This window comes from Vicia villosa, linkage group LG2, assembly GCF_029867415.1.
Source record: "Vicia villosa cultivar HV-30 ecotype Madison, WI linkage group LG2, Vvil1.0, whole genome shotgun sequence".
NCBI lineage: Eukaryota > Viridiplantae > Streptophyta > Magnoliopsida > Fabales > Fabaceae > Vicia > Vicia villosa.
In genome coordinates, this window is record NC_081181.1 from 211,160,959 (window position 1) to 211,181,863 (window position 20,905).

Below are 20,905 nucleotides of genomic sequence, written 5' to 3' on the forward strand. Positions count from 1 at the left end.
ATATTAGTCCTTTCTTACATATTTTTTTAAAATCGATTTTTTTTCATACTTTTAAACCGTGTTTTTTTTCTACTTTTATACCGTGACTGAATGGTCACGTTGGATTTTATTTTATTGTTCATTTTTTAAATACTAAATTAATTTTTAATTTCAATTTAAATTTGTTCCTAAAAGAATCGAACCAAAAACTTTTAAGGCACATCATATGCTTTGACTACTAGGCAAATGTACATTAGTGATAAATTATTCCCATAATGTGCAGTAATATTAAACGGTTTTGAAATTAAAATTAAAAATTTATAAGATAAAATGATAGTCATTTTGAACTACTCCAATTGTTCTGAATATTTTTAATGATGAATGTCTAAGTTAATAATTCAGAATAAACATTTACTTATTTATTTATTTTAAATAATTCATAAATAAATATTTATTTATTTAAAATAATACGCAAATTTAAAAATAAAATTATAAATTATAAATTATAAATATAATTATTCAAACAAAAATAAATTAAATAATATTATCTTCAAATTAAATAACACACAATTAATATTTACTTATTTCAAATTAAATAAAATAAATAACGATTGCTTAATTTTAATAATAATTAAATTAATTATTAAAATATTTAATTAATTCAAATTAAATAATCAAATATATTTATGATTTATATTTTATTAAATTTTTTTTAATTTATGTATTATTTGAAACAAATAATTAAGTAAATGTTTATTCTGAATTATTAAGTTAAGTATTCATGATTAGAAATATTAACAACATAAATTGATTAGTATAGTTATAAAATAACTGCTATTTAACATGAATGGACTTAAGTTCATATTTTTTATTTTAAATTCAGAGATATTTAATATTATTATAAATTTTGGAAATTATTTGTCCCGTACATTAAGTTAGCAGTAAAGCCATAAGATGTGACTTAACGATTATTGGTTTAATTCTTTTAGAAACAAATTTTAGCTTATTTATTATGTTTTTAAATATGAATTGTTTAAAAAATAAAATTAAAAATTAAAATTAAAATCAATTAAGCATTAACAAATAAAAAATAAAAATAAAATTCAACGTGACAGTTCAATCACAGTTTAAAAGCATGAAAAAAACCGATTTAAATTTTGTAAGAGATTAAAATTCTTTATCTCTTATTAATTAACTATACAAGCTAACTTTAAACCCAAGGTGCATCCTCTACAAGCTAACAACGCCTCTTTTTTTGGACAAAGTGATATTATTAAGTACTATTCTAATATTTATATAAAGTACACACGAAGACATAATAAGAAAATTAGGGCAAATAAATATAGTTCGGAAATATTCAAAATCGATGATACATGCTTAAAGGGTTTCATATACTACACATAAATTAGTTACAGTCTGCATTGCATTTATTGTATCTCTTCTTCTTCTTCATTAAGAATTTGGTAAACACTGGTTTACTATAGAACTTAGATCCCAAGTCTCATTTCCAATCTCAAAATCCCAAAACTGAGGCTCTGTTAATTGCACCTCTCTCACAGATCCATTCACAAATCTTTTCAATTTTTCACCGGCATTGCTCGCCCCAAATTGAAGCAATGATTGCAGAATCTACACAACAGTAATTATGAAACAAAACAAAATCAATCATAAGTTTCTCAATGACAAGAGGCTAACTGATTAATTACCTTTGCAAAACATTATTAAAATAAAGACAAAAATTATGCATGTATATTTGTAGCCATAGACACATGTATATTTGTACCTCAGCATGCACAACATGAATAACCGAATCTCCTATCAATGAAGAATTTGCAGAGATGACCTCCACGTGATCTTCATGCAGTATTCTTAGAATTTCATAGAAAATGAACTTATCATCAACCCCACAGGTTACAATGACTTGTAGAGAAGAACCATTTTCATGGATCTCAATATTTGGTGATTTTATGCTTCCTTTTGCTCCAAAAGAACTCGAATAACCGCTACGCGATCTCTTGCTTCTCATTAAACTTTCTTTTTTTTCCTTCGCCAATTTCAACTTTGTCTCTAAGCTCCTAATGTAGTTTATAGCATCATCTATTTGATCAGGTAGTGGTAAAACTTTCTGCTTGAAATGAAAAATAACACCAAATTATAAAGTATTTTCTAACAATATTATAATGTACATTAGGAATGTTTTCAAGAAGAGATGATGCACCTTGGGATTAAAGTTAGGAAGAAGAGAGTTGAGTTTGGAATAGAGCTCTCTTCATCTTATTTCTCCTATTTTTCTCAACAATCTTTCTTTCCAGTTTTGTTGAGGGAGAAGGCTGACCTGCTTGTTGATTGGGATCCATTGGAAACAATCCTGAATTTTTCTAAATAAGGAATATGATGTGAAAGTTAAGTGAATTGATTGTGTATTTATATACATTTGATGATTGATAAAAGTGTGATTTGAGTGCGAAGACAAACATGTCACCTATTTGACATCACGCACGTGCCTTTGCTGTTTTATTGTTTTTAGATAGGGGACAAATGAGTATATAATATTGTTTGTGATTTCAATTTCAATCATAATGTCATAATTTTCAATATGTGATTAATTTGTCAAATATTGCGTCCACCTCTATCTTCAGGTTCTACTTAATTTTAGGAATGTCAATAGGCTGGAAAAGGAAAAGGAATATATCTCCATGACTCCATTTTCTTAATAAAAATGTCTTTTATTATAATTTTTTTTTAATTATTATTCTTAAATATTTAATATATACCATATGTTAAAAAGAATTTAATAATAACATAAATTTCGTTTGAGACAAAGAACAAGGATAATCAATCAAATGACTTCAGCGAAATGAAAATACAAAAGCCAATATAGAAAACGCACAGAAATTATTTATTCACTCCAATCAAATTGATCTATTCTAGAGGAGTGACTTGAAAAAAATAGAAGAAGCTAAAAGCGAATGATAAGCAGAGGACACTGAGAAAATATGAAAATATCATCATTGACAAGCTTACATCTATCTCTGTCCTAGGAAAAAAATATGCCCTCGAATGACTAAGAGAAATTCAATGACAACATGTTCCTCAAGGACAAAGAAAGGTCTCCTACACCTGATGTCTCGAATAAGGGTATCATCTACCCACTTAGCAACCTCTCCAACAATCCCTTAAGAATTATCAGCGATCGTAAATAATCTATGAAACCTATCTTTAAGGGGAATACTCTTAACCCAAGTGTCAGTTCAAAAAATGCCTTAAGCCCTTATCCGACCTTTAATACCCACCATAAACTATTCTGAAGGGTCTTCATACTTAGAACCAAGAATAAAAACTTCCTTCTACAAGGAGGGGGAGTTCAGGAAGTCCTAATCTCTATTACCTCTTAAAGAAGAGATAATAAAAGCATATAACAGACAACATGAATATCTCTCAAAAGACCAAATGCACCCGAAATAAGATGTCATTTCTAGTTAGCCAAAAAAGCCAAGTTGACAATGGAGAGTTCTCCACCCCGAAGCGACCTTTACTCTTATGCTAATAGACATCGAACCACATAAACCTTCTTTGAATATGAACTATTTTCCTCCAAACCTTTATAGGTATTTTTCAAAAAAGATGGGAATAAAATAGGGATAACATTAAGAACAAACTTATGGAAAACCACTCGCCCACAAGCTAACGTACTTATGCTTATAGGAATTAAGCCTCATAGATAAAAGGTTAACAACTGGGTAAGTAGCTTCTCAAATGGGAATAGATCCAACAGGAAACTTCAGGTATTTAAAAGGCATGGTCTCAGTTTTACAGTGAAGAAAGTAACTAGTAAAATCTAAAAAAATAGAGTGCACATTAATCCCTATCCTACTACTTGAATAAAAAATTCATCTGGTGGCTCAAACCTAGCTCAAAATATCAAAGAATAACCTTTATAGTCTATAGGTTCTCAACATATGGACCTGTTAAAATAAGAGTATGATTTGCATACTAAAGATGAAATACCACAAAATTTGATGCTCCTATCCTAAAATCAGTGAGAAGACCCACTTAAATAGCCCTCCTTATCAAACCATTAAATCCTTCATCCCCAAGCAAGAATAGAAAGGGAGCTATAGAGTCCCTTTGCTTCAGATCCCTTTGAATGCTAATCTCTTGAGTTGGGCAACCATTGACTATCATGGTGATATTCATAGCAAAAAGACATGCTATAATCCAGTACCTCCCATGTCATTAAATCCAAACCTAAATAACGTATATTGTAGAACTCTTAACTTACAGAGTCGTATGATTTATCACAATACACTTTGAAAATGAGACAAGGCTTCTTAGCATTCTTGTCTAGGTCAATTACTTCCTTCACAATCATCACACCACCCACCAACATTATTCCTTTTAGAAAGGTAGATTAGTTTGGGTAAACAAGCTTTTCCATGACCTGTCCTAGTCTAGCAGCTAACATTTTTGCTACCAACTTGTATAAATAACCAATCACAAAAATAATTAAGTAAAGGTATGAGCTAACAAAGAAAATCGATGAAATTGATCAAATATAACCCCAACATATTCCCTAAACAAATTCTAAAATCTTCTTAAGATGGAGAAAGTAAAACCATCAGGGTCAAAACTCATGTTATCATCACACAAGGAAATATCACCATATAGCTCCTAAAGAGTAAATGAAATAGTAAAAGTAAGGTTATCATTGTTGAAGCAGGCATAGCAGCAAGCAACAAAAGATTTGGAAATATTTATCTGGTAATTATCGTGTCCACAGAGATGGTTGTAGAATTCCATTCAACGGTTTCTATGATTTCGAGCTCGGGTTTGAATGAACAAAAGGTAAAAAGATATAGACATGAAAAAATACATATTCTTAGAAGAGAAATAATTTATCAGGCATGCAAATATTCTCACTCGTCACAAACTTAAACTTATCGACCAACTATATTCAACCTATGATACTCGTCTATGTCATCACGTATCTCTCCCATCAGTGTCTACCTCTGGAGCACCTACGGGATCAACTCACAACCAAGGTTATCTCTAACACAAAGTTGTGAGAACATCCATATTCTCGCGTCGGGGATCTCTCGCGCGCCTCTCAAACACGAATGCATTAAGTACAAATACACAAGTGATTGTCAGCTCTAAATCTATCTCTAGAGTTCAGAAACTAACAGATAATCATCCTAGATAAGGATTCAAGAAATTTATCTCTGAAGCAACCCAAATCCAAAGCACTGAGCAAAAATCTAGGACAACAATCAACACAGATTTGTAAAGCAAGTTTTATATAACGCCATGGGCGATAAATATACATAAGATTCGAGTAAATATACAAACAAAACCCAAAACCAAAGAAATACACAAAGAAGAGAAGAAATAAACCAAACATCTTGCAGATTGTAAGCTCCGATTGACGAGAAATCCACCTCCGATCATACAAGTGCACGACCCAATGTTGTTTTCTAAGCTAATCCTAATCTACGAAGGAAGGTGATGAATTTGGGACAAAAAATCCCCAAACCCATAACCTAAAATATCTCAAATGAAGAGAATATAAACAAATTTTTGCGCAGGCTCGCTCAGCGAGCTGCACTTATTACACAAAATATTTAATACAGTAAAAGCATTCTCGCTTAGCGAGCTCAAGAAAACTCTGCATCTCTGTTTTTAGTTTATTGAAGCGTACTTGGAGTCTGCTTAGTGAGCTTCTGCAGAATTTCCATTTTATTGCTCTAAAACTGCGAAATCAAAGTCGTGCCTTCGGCACTTTATTCCTCAAGGCTCCGATATGCATAAATACCTATAAAACAAAGGAAAAACTATCAAACGATACACAAACTGAATCAAAACTCAAGAATATGAATATTTACACAAAAGTTGGGATTTTATTATAAAAACGGAATGAATAGAATCGATAAGTGCCACAATTATGTACTTAAAATAACAATATTTTAGCACTTATCAATCATCATCAGAGGGAGGGAAAGACTATTCCATATTCCATGTGAGGCTTGGTAAAATTTGACTACTTGAAGATATCTGAAAAATAGTTAAACTCTTCTTGTTGAATTTGAAACATCCTTTCTAACAAAACTTCACCAAATTTCAAGGCTAAAATAACATCCCCCTACTCTTATTCTTGACAAAAGTGTGAAAAAATCCAGAGTTAGAATCACCTTCTTTAAGTCACTTAGACATAGATCTTTGGAACATTTAAGAGTCTTTAATCCTTAACAAAGATAAAAGCTCTACAATCTTAGAAGAACGAACTTGATTCTCCTCATCTTATATATGTATCTGATTAGTCAAAGCATAACGACCTCACTTAAATAATCTATCTAAAACTCTTAGTTTCCAAACATCTGTTTATTCTAACCTAACAACACCAATTTTAAGGGATTTGGACTTTTCCACCAAAACAAAAGCCTTCCATCCTTGAACTAAAGAATTATACTAGCAAGAAAGAACAACTTTAGAGAAACTATAGTGAGATAACAAATGGTTATTAAATCGAAAGGACTTCAACGCCTACAGTTGATTAGAGTACTAGATAATGACAGGAAAATGATTAAAAACATCCATAGAAAGAGCCCATGAAGTCATCACACCCCAAAAATCCGACTAACCATTAGAAACAAGGTTCATGTCCAACCTTCTAGCAGCACCACCGTCAGGCTGAAACCAAGTGAAATTTCTACCTAAAAGGGGAAGATCAACCAACTTAATTCATATTTGAAATAAAGTTTAAAAAATCAAACAGCAAATATCCCCAGAAAAATTAAGAGAGCCTTTACCACCTAACCTTTCACCAAGAAAGCAAACTGAATTAAAGTCACCCATAACACATCAAATGTAAACTCCAAGCTTATCTTTACGCAAACACGGGTATGTCCATATAACCTCTCTATCAAACAAGAGACCCTTAGAGTAAACATTTACCACAAAACAAACCGTCTTAATAGCTCCCGTTTCCAAACAAACACCAAGAAAATGAGGGCTCAAGAAAGAAAAAAAAAAGGGCCTATCCTTAGGCTATGTTTGGAAGATTGGAAGGGAGTGGAGGGGAAGGCTTCCGAAAATGAATTTTAAAAAACTATAAAAAATAGTTGACATTTTTTGAAAAAACGATTTTGTTTAGAATGATAAAAGAGTCATTATCATTACAAAAATTTTAATTTTCAAAATAGTATAACAACCTAAAAGATATTTGGAAAATTTATGTAAGCCCTCCAAAACTCTCATTCAATACAATTTTTTAGTTCCCCCATTTTATGGGGTTTTTGGTGTTATGAATAAAATCAAACCTCCAAAACCCTCCTACCCAAAATCTTTTTATTCTTTTCACTCAATTCTTCCTATTTTTCAAAGTCCTCCTCTCCCTTCCCCTCCAAACTCCCAAACATAGCCTTAGAGTTACACCAAATTTGGAGAAGACCTTTGCTACTGCCAATAGACAGAATGAAACTCCAATCAGATAAATGATTACTCCATATAGAGGTCACGAGAGCCTCGGGTAAAAAAATAGTTTGGTGAGGTATTAGTATATAAAAAAAGGTTAGATATGTTTTTGGTCCTTATAAATATCTTAAATTTTATTTTTAGTCCCTATTAAAAAATGACACTTTTTTATCCCTACAAAAATTTTATACATGCAGTTCTAGTCCCTTTTTTAAAAAAAATTTGAAAATTGTTTAATTATCCTTTAACATTTAAATTTTTGAATAATTTTTTTTATATATGTTTAGAATACTGTAAACTGTTTATTTATCAAATTTTAGAATTTTTTAAAATAAGAAGAATTAAATAAGAATTTTTAAAATTTTAAAAAATAATAATAAAAGTAATGAAAATTTCAACTTAGAAATCAAATTTCAAAATTGTTTTTTATAAGGACCAATTTCAAATTTTTTGAACTGCTATGTTTTTTTAACAACAAGAACTAAAACTACGTGCATAATAATTTTGCAGGGACCAAAATATAACAGTTCTTTTATAGGGACCAAAAATCAAAATTTGGTCATTTATAGGAATCAAAAACATATTTAACCCTAAAAAAATATCCAAGAGAATAGATGGTATTTAAAAAATATATTAAAACGTGGTTCATTCAAGATTTATACTTTTTTGTTTGGTGATTTGAAATTTTTTTTAATAAAATATATTAGTTTTACTAATGATTATTTGAAAACTTCTAGTCGATAAAATATTGTACTAATATACTTATTCCAAAGTATTCCACATGTTTAAAATTATATTTTGTAATACAATCATTCAATGTCTCATTCATCTCTTATTTTAATATGATATCTATTATAATACTGACCTTGATTTTTCTTGAGTAGACCAAACATTATTTTGTTCTATTGAAACATTTTCAGAATAATATAATGAAAACACTGACCAAATATCATATTGTTTTATTGCGGTTTCACATACATGCAATGCAAGCTGCGTTTCGCCGTTTTCTTCCCATGAACGTGCTGCAACTGCACAGTGCTAGACTTTCAACAACTTCTACAGAGAGATCAGCTACTAATTTATTTCAATTTTTCAATATACAAGAAAATAGTACAATTCAAAATCATCACATGAAAAACGACGCCTCATATATGCTCCTTTCCTCGAAACTGTAGTAAAAATGCCAACATAACTATTAAACTATTTTTAGATTTTACATGGTAATGTCTCATTTAAGTATTAAAAAAAACAGTAAACTATTTTTTTATTAAAAAAAATAAAAGAAATTTTAAGATCTTGAGAATCTTTGTTCTCTTTATTGAATCTTGTTTTAAAAAAATTAAAAATTGAAAAGGGGATTGATTTCCAATTACTTAAACGACAAATAAAAAAACTAATTGTTTTGAGTTAATGAATGATTTGTAGAGATGAGACTCAACCCATAAGTTCAAGCCAATAAGAACACTTCATAACTGTTGATCTACATTTAACGGTCGTTAGTGTTATACGTCAGGCTAACTGGGAAAAAGTATAATCGTCTTTCCTATATAAGTTTGATCCTGACTCACACTCAGGTATCTTTATCATTCATATTTACAAAGTTTGCCTCATTCATATACTCTTTTAAGCTTTAGAGTGTTAATTAACCTTTTTGTAAGTACCACGTCAGGGCGGCTCTGGGCTAATAATAAGAATGGACCCTTAATAAAAAAACTAAATAACAAATTTTAAATTTTGATCATATAATAAATTTTTGAATATTTAATTACAAAAATAAATATTATTTAAATTTATATTTAATAAAGGACCTGGGCTAAACAAATTTTCAATTGACGATGGAAACATTTACTTTTTAATTAAAATTGAAGTGTTTTAATTAACAAACAACTAAAATTTAAAATTGTAAAATAGGAGAGTTCAAAGTCCATTTGCTTTTGTCAAATATTGCAAATCACTTAAACAATTATAATCATATGATTATATATATATATATATATATATATATATATATATATATATATATATATATATATATATATATATATATATATATATATATATTCAAAATTTTGTATGTTATATAAATTCTTAAAATTATGAAACTCACATAATTTTGAGACATTGCGATAAAAAAGATAATGTGCATGTATTCACGATTAGTCCGTCGAAGTTAGAGGATAGCTTCGTGAAGTCTTTTTTACCATTTTTTTTGAGTTAACCGACCGGTATCTGCGGGGGAAAGGGGTCCCACGTGACTAATTCGGACCCGGGCTCGGAGGCGACGGCACCGTGGCCCCAGGGCGTTTTTTACTCCAATTGGGATCGAACCCGGGTACTAGTCGGTTCCGTCCCTTTTTGGAGAAAGTTCATTTGCCAACTGAGCCAACCCTTTGAGGTTATACCAATTTTTTAGAATAAGGGAGTTTTCGCTGATACGTAACATTAGGGTCAGGAATGTTGTGTTTGAAACTATTATGTTCACTTTCAGTTAATTTAATTTAATTTTGATTTTAATGAATTACCTTTCATGGTATCATAATAATGATGTTTGAGTTATGATTCATGAACTACGAAGTTCGTTTGATGTTTTACGAAGTTTATTAAAGATATTTTAAATTATGAATTATGCTGCGAGATATTTTGGCTTGTTTTGTGATGTTAATGAAGTATAGTTTTAAAAATAAATTTTTTAGAACCCGTGTTACAGAGCAGGACATTTAATTGTGAAGTATTTATGATGATGTGACACCCTTGTTGGTGATTTTGTTTTGATTTAATTCGTATTACATTGCGAATATTCCTTGTGGGTTAGAAGGGTGTTACACTTACTCCTATCACACTAGGTCATAAACTCATCGAGCTCTTGAAGTTGGAAAGGACCTGACAAGGCATGATTATCTTCCTCACCAAGGGATTACGGGGCCACCTTATCAAACTTGGGCGATGAGAGTTTGGTTATTTAAACCACTCAAATAAGTACTTACCTACCTCATACTGAATTTCGGACACCCATTCCATCCAACCATCACCTACCTTTAGGTCCAAGATTGAATTTCTTATGCTTTTAATGTTAACAAAGGCATGGAAATAACCCGAGTTGGCATCCGTTTCCTTGAGCCATATTTCCTTTACTCTTTGGGACAACAAAATATCATTGGTCTTAAGAATATCGATTAATTATTAAATCAAAAATGGTTAGAACTGAAATATCGATTATTATACTTAAGAATAACTGCACAATAATAAGAGACATCTCCAGGGATCCTCCATTGCAATCACTACGCCAAATAAGCTATTTAATAGCGTTTTATTTTGTTTTTGATAGCGCTTAAAAGCGCTATTAACCGCGCCGCTATTGTAAATATTTTCTGTTTAATAGCACTTTAAAAGCGCTATTAAATTACCAGTTTTTAATAGCATTTTTTCTTAAGCGCTATTGAAATGGACATTTTGCGCATTTTTTAATTTGATTTTGATAGCACTTTCAAACTAAGCGCTATTATAGGGCCTATGTTTGATAGCACTTTCAAACAAAGCGCTAATATATGACACATGTTTGATAGCACTTTCAAAGAAAGCGCTAATATATGGCACATGTTTGATAGCGCTTTCTCTTAAAAGTGCTATTATAGGATGTTTCATTGATAGCACTCTTTACAAAACGCTATTGTAGTATATTTTTTGATTTTCTTACTAACTGTTACCAACTGTTTTCTTACTAAACGAACCAACTTCATCATCTATAGAAGTCATATTTCACCTGTAAAAAGTTTTTAAAAAGTTACTATACCATACAAGAATAACATTAATAACCAATAACAATAAAATAATAAGCCATACAAGATCAAGGTCATGCGGGTATTTTCCACCAAACACATTTAGGTTAGGTCAGTGAGTTCACAGTACACAATTAGACATCTATAGTTTTAGTTTTATTGGTATGTACCCACGCTAAAAATTGTTGTGCTAACTAATTGCTTTTCTTTATAACTACTTCAAGAGATATTAAAGTACATAATCAACATTGGTTAACTACATAAACAACATTGGTGGTTGATTCTGTCATGGTGTCCAGGTTGATTCTGTCATGATGTCCAGGTTGATCACAGGCTCATCATAATATTAAAGTAAATTTTGCTTGATCTGTAATTATACCTATGGAGCCTCTTTTAGAAAAATCAAACTAATTTGTACAAGGATTTTTGTACAAGATAAACTAGAAAGTGATCTAAACATCAGTGGCAGCACTCTTACTACATAAACTGATAAAGATGGGTTTAATGTAAGTAATGTGGAATGGAAGAGAGTGAAATTATGATAGGATTAGTTAATCTAATCAAGCTTGTTACTAAAATATGCTTGTAGTTAGTTTGTGATAAGTTTTACATTCCAACTACTTTTCATTTTCCTGCCTAATTTCATTTTGAATTACTTGTATAAATTGTAGTTTCCCTCCATTTGGTGAACTTAGATTGAACTACATTAGATATAACTCAAACTCTCAAGGTATAAATCTAACATATGCGGTTTGTTGCAGGATATATTCATCTTTATCTTATGTCTAAAACTATTGCCTGCCAGGTCTTGCTAACTACCACAATAATACAATTATTTACTAAGAGGTTCTTTGTTTGTACATCACACTGCCATAAGCACACGATTGAAGGAAGTTAGACATGTTTTATGATAACAGTTGGATAGATCTTATAATAAGCAATAACACAGAAAAATGATGATTAATATTGGGAAATTGATAGATTTAACATCATGTTAAAGTTAAAAAGTAATCACTATTTTCATAATTAAATATTTATTTATATAATAATTTTTTATATAAATAACAAACTAAGGGACAACAAACTGAGTCATTATTTTTTTTAGATAACAAAATCTATCTTCTTAAAAACTAATACAATGATTAAGATTTAATATGTCAACAAAGTCATCATATCAATATGTTACCGTTTAACCTTTACTAACATTAACAAATTTCTACTTCACCTTTTAACCTTTCACTAACTTACATAGAAACTACTAATACTAACATTTCACTAATATGCTAACCACTAACAGTCTGAAATTTCCATCATTAACTAACAGAAAATAGAGTTGCTAATTGTCCAAATACAACAGAACAAACTTAACAAAATTGATCTCTAACTTTCTATAGACATGTCCCGACAAATGAATGATTCTATGTTTACATTTGAATTCATTTGATTCTCACTTATAAGAGAATGAGTCACAACAAAGTACAGACTCACATTATATACAATTTATAATAGTTCCCAAAGTAAGAACTCAGTATGAAGTATGAACTAAAAAAATATCATAACTTCTTTTAAAATTGTTTCAATGCACTTTGTACAATCTTAATACATACTACCATATACTCATCAACAATAGTAATAAACACCGACAAAAAATTTAAGTGTTAAAATTAAGTATTATAAGGAAAAAAAATACACATCTTTTCATTTCCTCTCAAATGGAATTTGGTTACATTATTTTTCATTTTTCAGTAGATGATGGTAGATGATAGATAGATGAAGGTGAAATACTAACAATCTAGTATATCTATTTTTTATTTTTTTTATAATTTATCAAATTGCTTAATTTCAATGTAATCTAGTATATCTTATTTTAGATTTTTTTATATAAATTAACCAATTGCTTAATTTAAATGTGTTGCAAGTGATGTCTACAGTATATTATATTAGCTATATCAATGTGAAGTAAGTGTCTGTCAACTGTGCCATACAATTAGTTTCCTCATTATTAACTTTTTTTTTTTGCAAGTGTATAGTGGTGTAAGGTGTTTTATGCTTGCTCTGCATAGTCAAGCTTGCGTAGCTTAAAAATGGTGCTTCCTATGGGGGAAAGTAAATTATATTACCTCCACGGAGGCTCTTTTTGTCGTCTTCTATAATTTATTTTTCCTGTTATATTGGTACCAAATGAATCAAATACTGCTCGGTTTTAGTGTTGGACCCAGAAATAAAGATATCTCTTTGGTTAAATACATCCATGAAAAATGGGTTTAATTGATAGGGACTACTAAGAAAAATCGCCACAACATACTTTCTACAGAGCAAATCAGATTTTAAGATACTAACTTAAACATAAATCCTAAATTTTATCAAAACCACCTCAATCGCACTCTAAGAAATCTCAATCCAAAATCCCTAACTTCTGAATCAAACAGAACAAATAAGTAAGTGAAAAAAAAAGCTGAAAATAAAGAAGAATCTGTATACCTACCTTCGAAGATTCCGGCGAAGACTTCAACTGTCTCAGGAAGTTTTCCCTTTCCGGTGGTGAATTGATGAATCGTCGTAAAGAGTACGCGAGTTTCAGGCCGACGAATGGAGAAGAGTGGAGAATCGATGGCTGACGGGGGGAATCGATGGCTGATAGTGGTGAATCAATGATTGACGGTGGTGAATCAATGGTGTTTCCTCTGAACTTCTTTTTGTCCGGCTTAGGGTTACCAGAAAATGACGGCGAAGATGAAGAAGAGAAAACGGTGACTTCGGGAGAGAGAAAGCAGGCTCGTTTTGGGGTTTGGTGGTTAGTGGGAAAAAATTGTGGGCAAAATGAAAAGTTTCTGCCAAAAAAAACATGTTTTGATTTTTATTTTATTTCATTAATTTTATTAATTATATATTATAAAACAAAAGGCCATTCTTTATAGGATAGAAACGTGTTTTGAATTATTCATTTATTTTATTAATTTATAGTATGAAAATAATAGCACTTTTTATAAGCGCTAATATAGGATACTATAATAATAGCGTTTGCTAAAAGAGCTATCTTAATGAATAATATTAATAGCATTTTGTAGAAAGTGCTATCTTACTGAAGTTTATAATAGCGTTTTTTCACAAAGTGCTATCAAAATTACATTGTTTGTATGCTATAATAGCGTCAGACAATAAAGTGCTATTATAGATGTGTTTTTTCAATTTTAATAGCATTTTCTTTAAAAGTGCTATTAAATTAAGCGATACAAAATATTAATTTTGGCGTAGTGAATGTAGATCCCTAACTAACTTACAAACGGTTAGAGATCAAACCGATCAACTATAATAACACTCCCTGTGAGGTTTGAACCAGGTATTTGTTCTCTAAAAGGGGAAGATCCAACACATCTATATGAGAAATAAAAGAAGATAGGACAACCCACTCAAAGAGACTGACAAGCTAGAGAACCCGACTCATCATCTCCTTTTATTAAGCGATGAAATCGAATTGAAATCACCTAAATCACACCAAAAATCACCTCCAAAATTAGACTTTCCTCGATAAAGGTCTTCCCTAAATCCAACCAATAAGGGATTAGAGTAGACATAGACAAAAAATAGACCAACTTCACAGTAACCCACTCAAGTCATACACCTAGAAAACCAGTACATGAAAAGGAGAAAAGAGTTTTTCCTTTTGAACTACTTGAAATTAAAAGGAGGCCACCACTATTACCCACAAAAGATTTAAAACTCCACTTGCAAAAAGGATTGCCCCACAAAGACTGAACTAAAGAGTCAAAGACCTCAACTAGTTTAATCTCTTGAATTACCACAAACTCCAAAGAGTTGGCAAGAATAAGATTTACCATCTTCCTTCTCTTAACTATACCCCATAACCCCTACTATTAAAAGAGAAAATTAACATATTCCTTTATACCTAGACAACATATAAGCCCTCTTATTTCAATCTCTCCTTTCTAAAGCCATAAGAATTTCTACCTCGGTTTCATCACTCAATAGAAATTCACAACTCAACTACTTTGAAGTCCTTAATAATCAATACATGTAACACCCCAAATTCAACTAAAGTATTTAATTAAAAAATTTTAAATTTCATTTTACAAATTAAGTGATTTAATATGCTTTATTTAGTGAATATGTGTGCTATATGGTGTTTGGAAGGTTATTATAATTTCATTTTGTTTATTTAATTAAATTAGTGGAATATTGATTATATAATTAGAATATAATAAAATAATGATAAGTGGGTGGAATTGGAAGTTACTAGAGAAATAAGGATAATGTGGTGAATAAAGAAGTGGAGGGAGAAAGAGAGAAATTGGATTAGTTATACTTGTTAGGGTAAAATAAATAGGAATAGAGAGAGTAGTCTTTCTACAGATACATAGAAACTTTTGGAGTTTGGAGAAAAAGAGATTAGTGAGACAATAGGAAGAACAAAGCTTGTGAAATAAAACACTGTAGCTAGCTAGAGGTTGAAGAATTATTAAAAATTTAGGTAAGAGGAGACTACTCTAATATAGGTGTAATTGTATGAAGGGTAGAGAGGGATCCTCACCTTCCTCTAGGTTGTTTTACAATTGTTGTGTTTTCATGAGTTTTGATGTGTTTGTATGGAATTCATGATAAATTACCACGTTGATGTATGATTTTCGTTCCCTACGTTACATTGATTTTTATATGTGAATTGTAATGTGAATTTTGAACCTTTGGCGTTACCATTTGTTGAGTTTTGACATTTTGAGACATAACCCAAAAACGTAAAATCTAATGATTTTGATGTGTTAATTGAAGAATATATGTGATCTAAATAGTTTGTAACATGTATGTGTGTGCTTGTGATATATTGGGGGGGGGGGGGGGGTTATGAGTCAAACCAAAGCTCTTAGGCTTTGCTTGGTTTGAGAGAAATTAAGAAGAGAGAGATAGGGAAGAGAGAAAGAGAAGAGAAGTAGGGGATTTCTTCTGCTTGGTAAGCAGAGAAAATGAGAAGAGAGAAGAATAAATGGCGGGACCCACACCTTTTTTCTTTCTCCCTAAAATGAGAAGAAATAGCAAGGATGTCCACAAAGTCTTATATGCCATTGCTTTTTCAAAATATAATTTATTTCCTTCTTCTTTTCAATTATAAAAAAATAACCACACGTTGGTTTACAAAATTGGATTTTAGATTGATAATTTTTTTTATTAATAAATAATATATTTTTATGGGATATAAGTAATAATTAATTAAAACAAATTTATTTATAAATAAATAAAAATATATTATTAATTAAATTAAATATAAGTTATATATTAATTTTAACTCAAGGATATTTTAGTCTTTTTAAAAAATAATATCATCTCTTTCTCTTCTATTTCTCTCTTCATTCTCTTATACCAAACAATACACCAAATCTATTTTATTTCTCATCTCTTTCTCTCACCTTTTATTCTTTCTCACCTCTTTCTCTCTACTCAACTTCTTCTCTCCACCAAACACACCCTTAATGGGCTCTGATGCGCAAAACGCGGATTTTTCATTCTACAACAATGTGATTGTCGTCATGGGTGTGACGACCTGATCGTTACGGGTGTTATGACTGACCCGATCATCCAGCATTATAATGTGCTTATAGTTGTCATTGTCTCAACGAGGAGATTGTTGCGATCTCCAAGCGCTAACGGGATTATGCGACGGGATGGGTGACGGTCGTCACCTAGGTGAGTCGGTTGTCACGTCCATCATGGTGTCAGTGGCCATTTTCTACGATGTTGGTTCAGTTTTTCTATTTTGTTTTCTAGTGTGGTCGATGTTTGACTGCTTTTTGAAGTATTTTGGTGGATTTAATTGATTAAATTAAATTGTTATAGTTGAGAAATAATAATTAAATCAAGGACAAAACTTTTATACAATTCTTTAGGTGTGGTTTTTACTATTTTTCAATGAAAATATGACAAGTGTATAATTTCTTATTACACATAAGCAAATTTTTCCTATTTTCACTCACAAAATAATATTTAAGTATATTTGTCATATTTTCATTGGAAAATAGTAAGAACCATACCTAAAGAATTGTACATAAGTTTTATCCTTAAATCAATTGTGTTGGCTATGGAGTGTATTGTTGTGAAATATTTTTATGACGTGCATATGATTATTATTGCTTGAGTTTGAGGTGTGCAGTCCATAAGTGGAGACTACTGTTAGTGCATTCTAACATGTTTTATATGTTTAAAAGTGTAACTATAATTGTTGTTGTTGTATTAATTCGTATGTCATGCATCATACTTGTCATTATTGTGAAAAACGTGTGTTATGGGTTCAGGCTAGGGACATGTAAATGATCGGGGTCGAGAAGTTGTATGGACCAAAACATGTCATTTATTTTTATTAGAATTAAAAATAAAATTTGAGATATTTATAAGAACAAAAAAAATATATTTAACCCTACTTCCTTCCACACATATTCCAATCTACCACTCCCTTCACCATCTTCCGGCATCAGCTACTCTTGTGAGTCAATTACATGCAAAAATGATGCAGCGCAGAAGAATTCTTAACAATAGTAATGCATAAAGCTTAAAGATCAAAACTGGTAATTTCAACTCTATCTTAAACTAAGCCAATATCTAAATGATACTACTAATTACCAAATTAATGTATTTATACAACATACAGACACTTATATTAAGTGTGCACCTAAAACTTAGTTTCAAAATATATGTATGTAGCTCTGCGAATTATCAAAATCCAAGATACATGTTCAAAGGGTTTCATATACTACACATTAATTAGTTTCATACTCTTTTGTTGTATCTCTTCTTCTTGTTCATAAAGTTTTTGGAAAACACTTGTTTACTATAGAATTTAGATCCCAACTCTCATTTCCAATCTCAGAATCCCACAACTGAGGCTCTATTATTTGCACCTCTCTCACTGATCCGTTCACAAACCTTTTCAATCTCTCACCTACTTTGGTCGCTCCAAATTGAAACACTGATTGCGGATTCTACACAAAATAATTATTAAATTAACAAATCAATCATAAGTTTCTCAATGACAAGAGGCTAATTGATTAACTACCTTTGCAAAACATTATTACCACAATACTAACACAATATAACAGCAAAATATAGACTAAAGAATATGCATGTAATCTTCAACCGTAATTATTACAACAAAATATAGACTAAACATTTATGGAACATTTTAAGGTTTTAAAGCTTTTTTGCAACCCATGAAATAAAACTCGGGCCTAACCAAATAGAAAAAATGGAAGAACCTACAACCTTCTAACAAAAAAAATTAAACATAGAAAATCCAATTGTTGAACCCTTAGGTCAGGCCCCGACGTAAACATGTATAATAAATCCGGTTTGAGACAAACCATTAAATTAAGTTTTTCTGAATAACAAGTTCTTTCTAAAATAAATGGTTTTAATTATGGTTTTAAATTAAGTTTTTCTGAATAACAACTTTGGATAGTATTTATGGTATGATTTTATTAAAATCACGAGTGACCCTATCAAAAACATTATCAAACAATTTGTCATATTTGTTTAGTGACTCCCAAAGATTAAAATTTTATAACCCTAATTTTCACTTTTCTTTTGATAAATGAAAACCGTCTCTCAATTGTGTATTTTAAAAATTCTAAACCGGTATTCACATCATAACAACCATAATTGGAATAACAAAAAATTGTCCCAATCACATTATTCGTAGCTGCAATAGCATCCATGACCATAACTGCAACTACAATTCAAAACCATTCATAGATACAATTGTGATTGCGTTATTGTAATACATATTACGGCTGTTATGATATGAATTTTAATTAAGAGGTGGTTGAAATACAATGTTGAAAACTTAATATTAAGATTTTTCATTACATCTCAGAAGTAAATTGAGTTGTGAGGTTATGAAACTTTGAAATTTGATGATAATTTTAAATTTTAAAAAACGTATGTAAAATTGTCTGAGGTGGTTTATATAATGCATCCGAATGCCTGATTTTAAATCACAAAGCAATTGTTGTACCATATACTTGGGAAGGTTAATACACCCACAATACTACGGCTGCAATTTAAATGCAATTTAAAACCATGTTGTCAACAGCATTGCAAGTGCTTTCGTGGCTGCATTTTGATGTTTTTTATCACAATATATAAAAGTTTGCAGGATGTCACAGCAGCAATTTATAGCCATATATAGAAACAAGATATTTATACCTCAGCATGCACAACATGAATAACCGAATCTCCTATCAAAGCAGAATTTGCAGAGATGACCTCCACGTGATCTTCATGCAGTATCCTTAGAATTTCATAGAAAATGAACTTATCATCAACCCCACATGTTACAATCACTTGTAGAGAAGAACCATTTTCATGAATCTCTATTCTTGGTGATTTATTGCTTCCTTTTGATCCAGACGAACTCGAACAACCACTAAGCGATCTCTTGTTTCTCATTAAACTTTCTTTCTTTTCCTTTGCCAATTTCAAATTTGTCTCTAAGCTCTTAATGTAGTTTTTAGCATCATCTATTTGGTCAGGTAAAGCTCTCTGCATGAAATGAAAAATAACATCCAACTATAATAATATTATCCAACAATAATATAAAACATTAGGAATGTTTTCAAGAAGAGATGATGCACCTTGGGATTATAGTTAAGGCAAAGAGAGTTAAGGTTGGAAATGAGAGACTTCATTTTGTTTCTTCTATTTTTCTCAACAACCTTTCTTTCCAGTTTTGTTGAAGGAGAAGGTTGACCTGCTTGTTGATTGGGATCCATTGGAAAACAATCCTGAATTTTTCAAAGTTAGGATTATGATGAGAAAGTTAAGTGAATTGTTTGTGTATTTATATAGTAAGAGAAATGATATAGGTAACACTACATTTGACATTAACACCCTATTTTCTTATTGTAAGGTCTACTTATTTTATTAATTTATTATTTATATGGAAATTGAAATTTTTTCTTACTGTAAGGTCTACTTATTTTATTAATTTATTAGTATTTATATGGAAAATTGAAATTTTTTCTTACGGTAAGGTCTACTATATTAGTATTTATATGGAAATTGAAATTTGTGCCACACATAAAATGAAGCAAGAGAAATACGATGTAAAGCTACGGTGTAAACTTTTCAATGTCATCATAGCATGCCTGATATAGTAAATAGTTGGTGATTGATACAAGAGTGAGGTCAGTTTGAAGACAAACATGTTGTCACCTAATTGACATCACGCACGTGCCTTCACTGTTTTGCTTTTTAGATGGGATGGGACATATATAATAGTTTGCAACGGCGTGATTTCACTTTCAATCACAATAATAAGTTGTTATAATTGTCGCGTTCACTACTGGTTTATGTAGAAATATCTTCAACTTTTCATAGTTTTTAATATTTTCTTATCTATTAAGATTTTTAATACATTAAATATCATAGTAGCTACTATTGAAAAATGTGTTTAATTTTTAGTGTATTGAATAGCATTGAATACCACCCGCTAATAGAGTAGGAGTACTATTTCATAGTATGTGTCAACTTTATTTGAATGAGAAATGAAAAAAGAGATGGTGCAAGACTTTTATTTCATGGGGGCAAAATAAGTAAAATTTAGTAAAACTAATGCAAATTCCAAAATCTGAGGGGGTGCATATGAAACCCCTGGCTCCGCCCCTGCATCTAAATCTCCG

The 20,905-nt window shown here is 30.6% G+C and overlaps 1 protein-coding gene and 1 pseudogene across 1 annotated transcript; both read right to left on the reverse strand.

Annotated features, from left to right (window-relative positions):
- Positions 1-1,431: 1,431 nt before the first annotated feature.
- Positions 1,432-2,336, reverse strand: LOC131651230 (transcription factor bHLH162-like; annotated as a pseudogene).
- A 15,692-nt stretch (positions 2,337-18,028) lies between these two features.
- Positions 18,029-19,996, reverse strand: LOC131651231 (transcription factor bHLH162-like). Its single transcript, XM_058920897.1, has 3 exons — positions 19,859-19,996; positions 19,431-19,766; positions 18,029-18,208 (listed from the first exon to the last, which is right to left on the reverse strand). The coding sequence occupies exons 1-3, from the start codon at positions 19,994-19,996 to the stop codon at positions 18,029-18,031; spliced, it is 654 nt and encodes a 217-aa protein (XP_058776880.1).
- Positions 19,997-20,905: the final 909 nt, after the last annotated feature.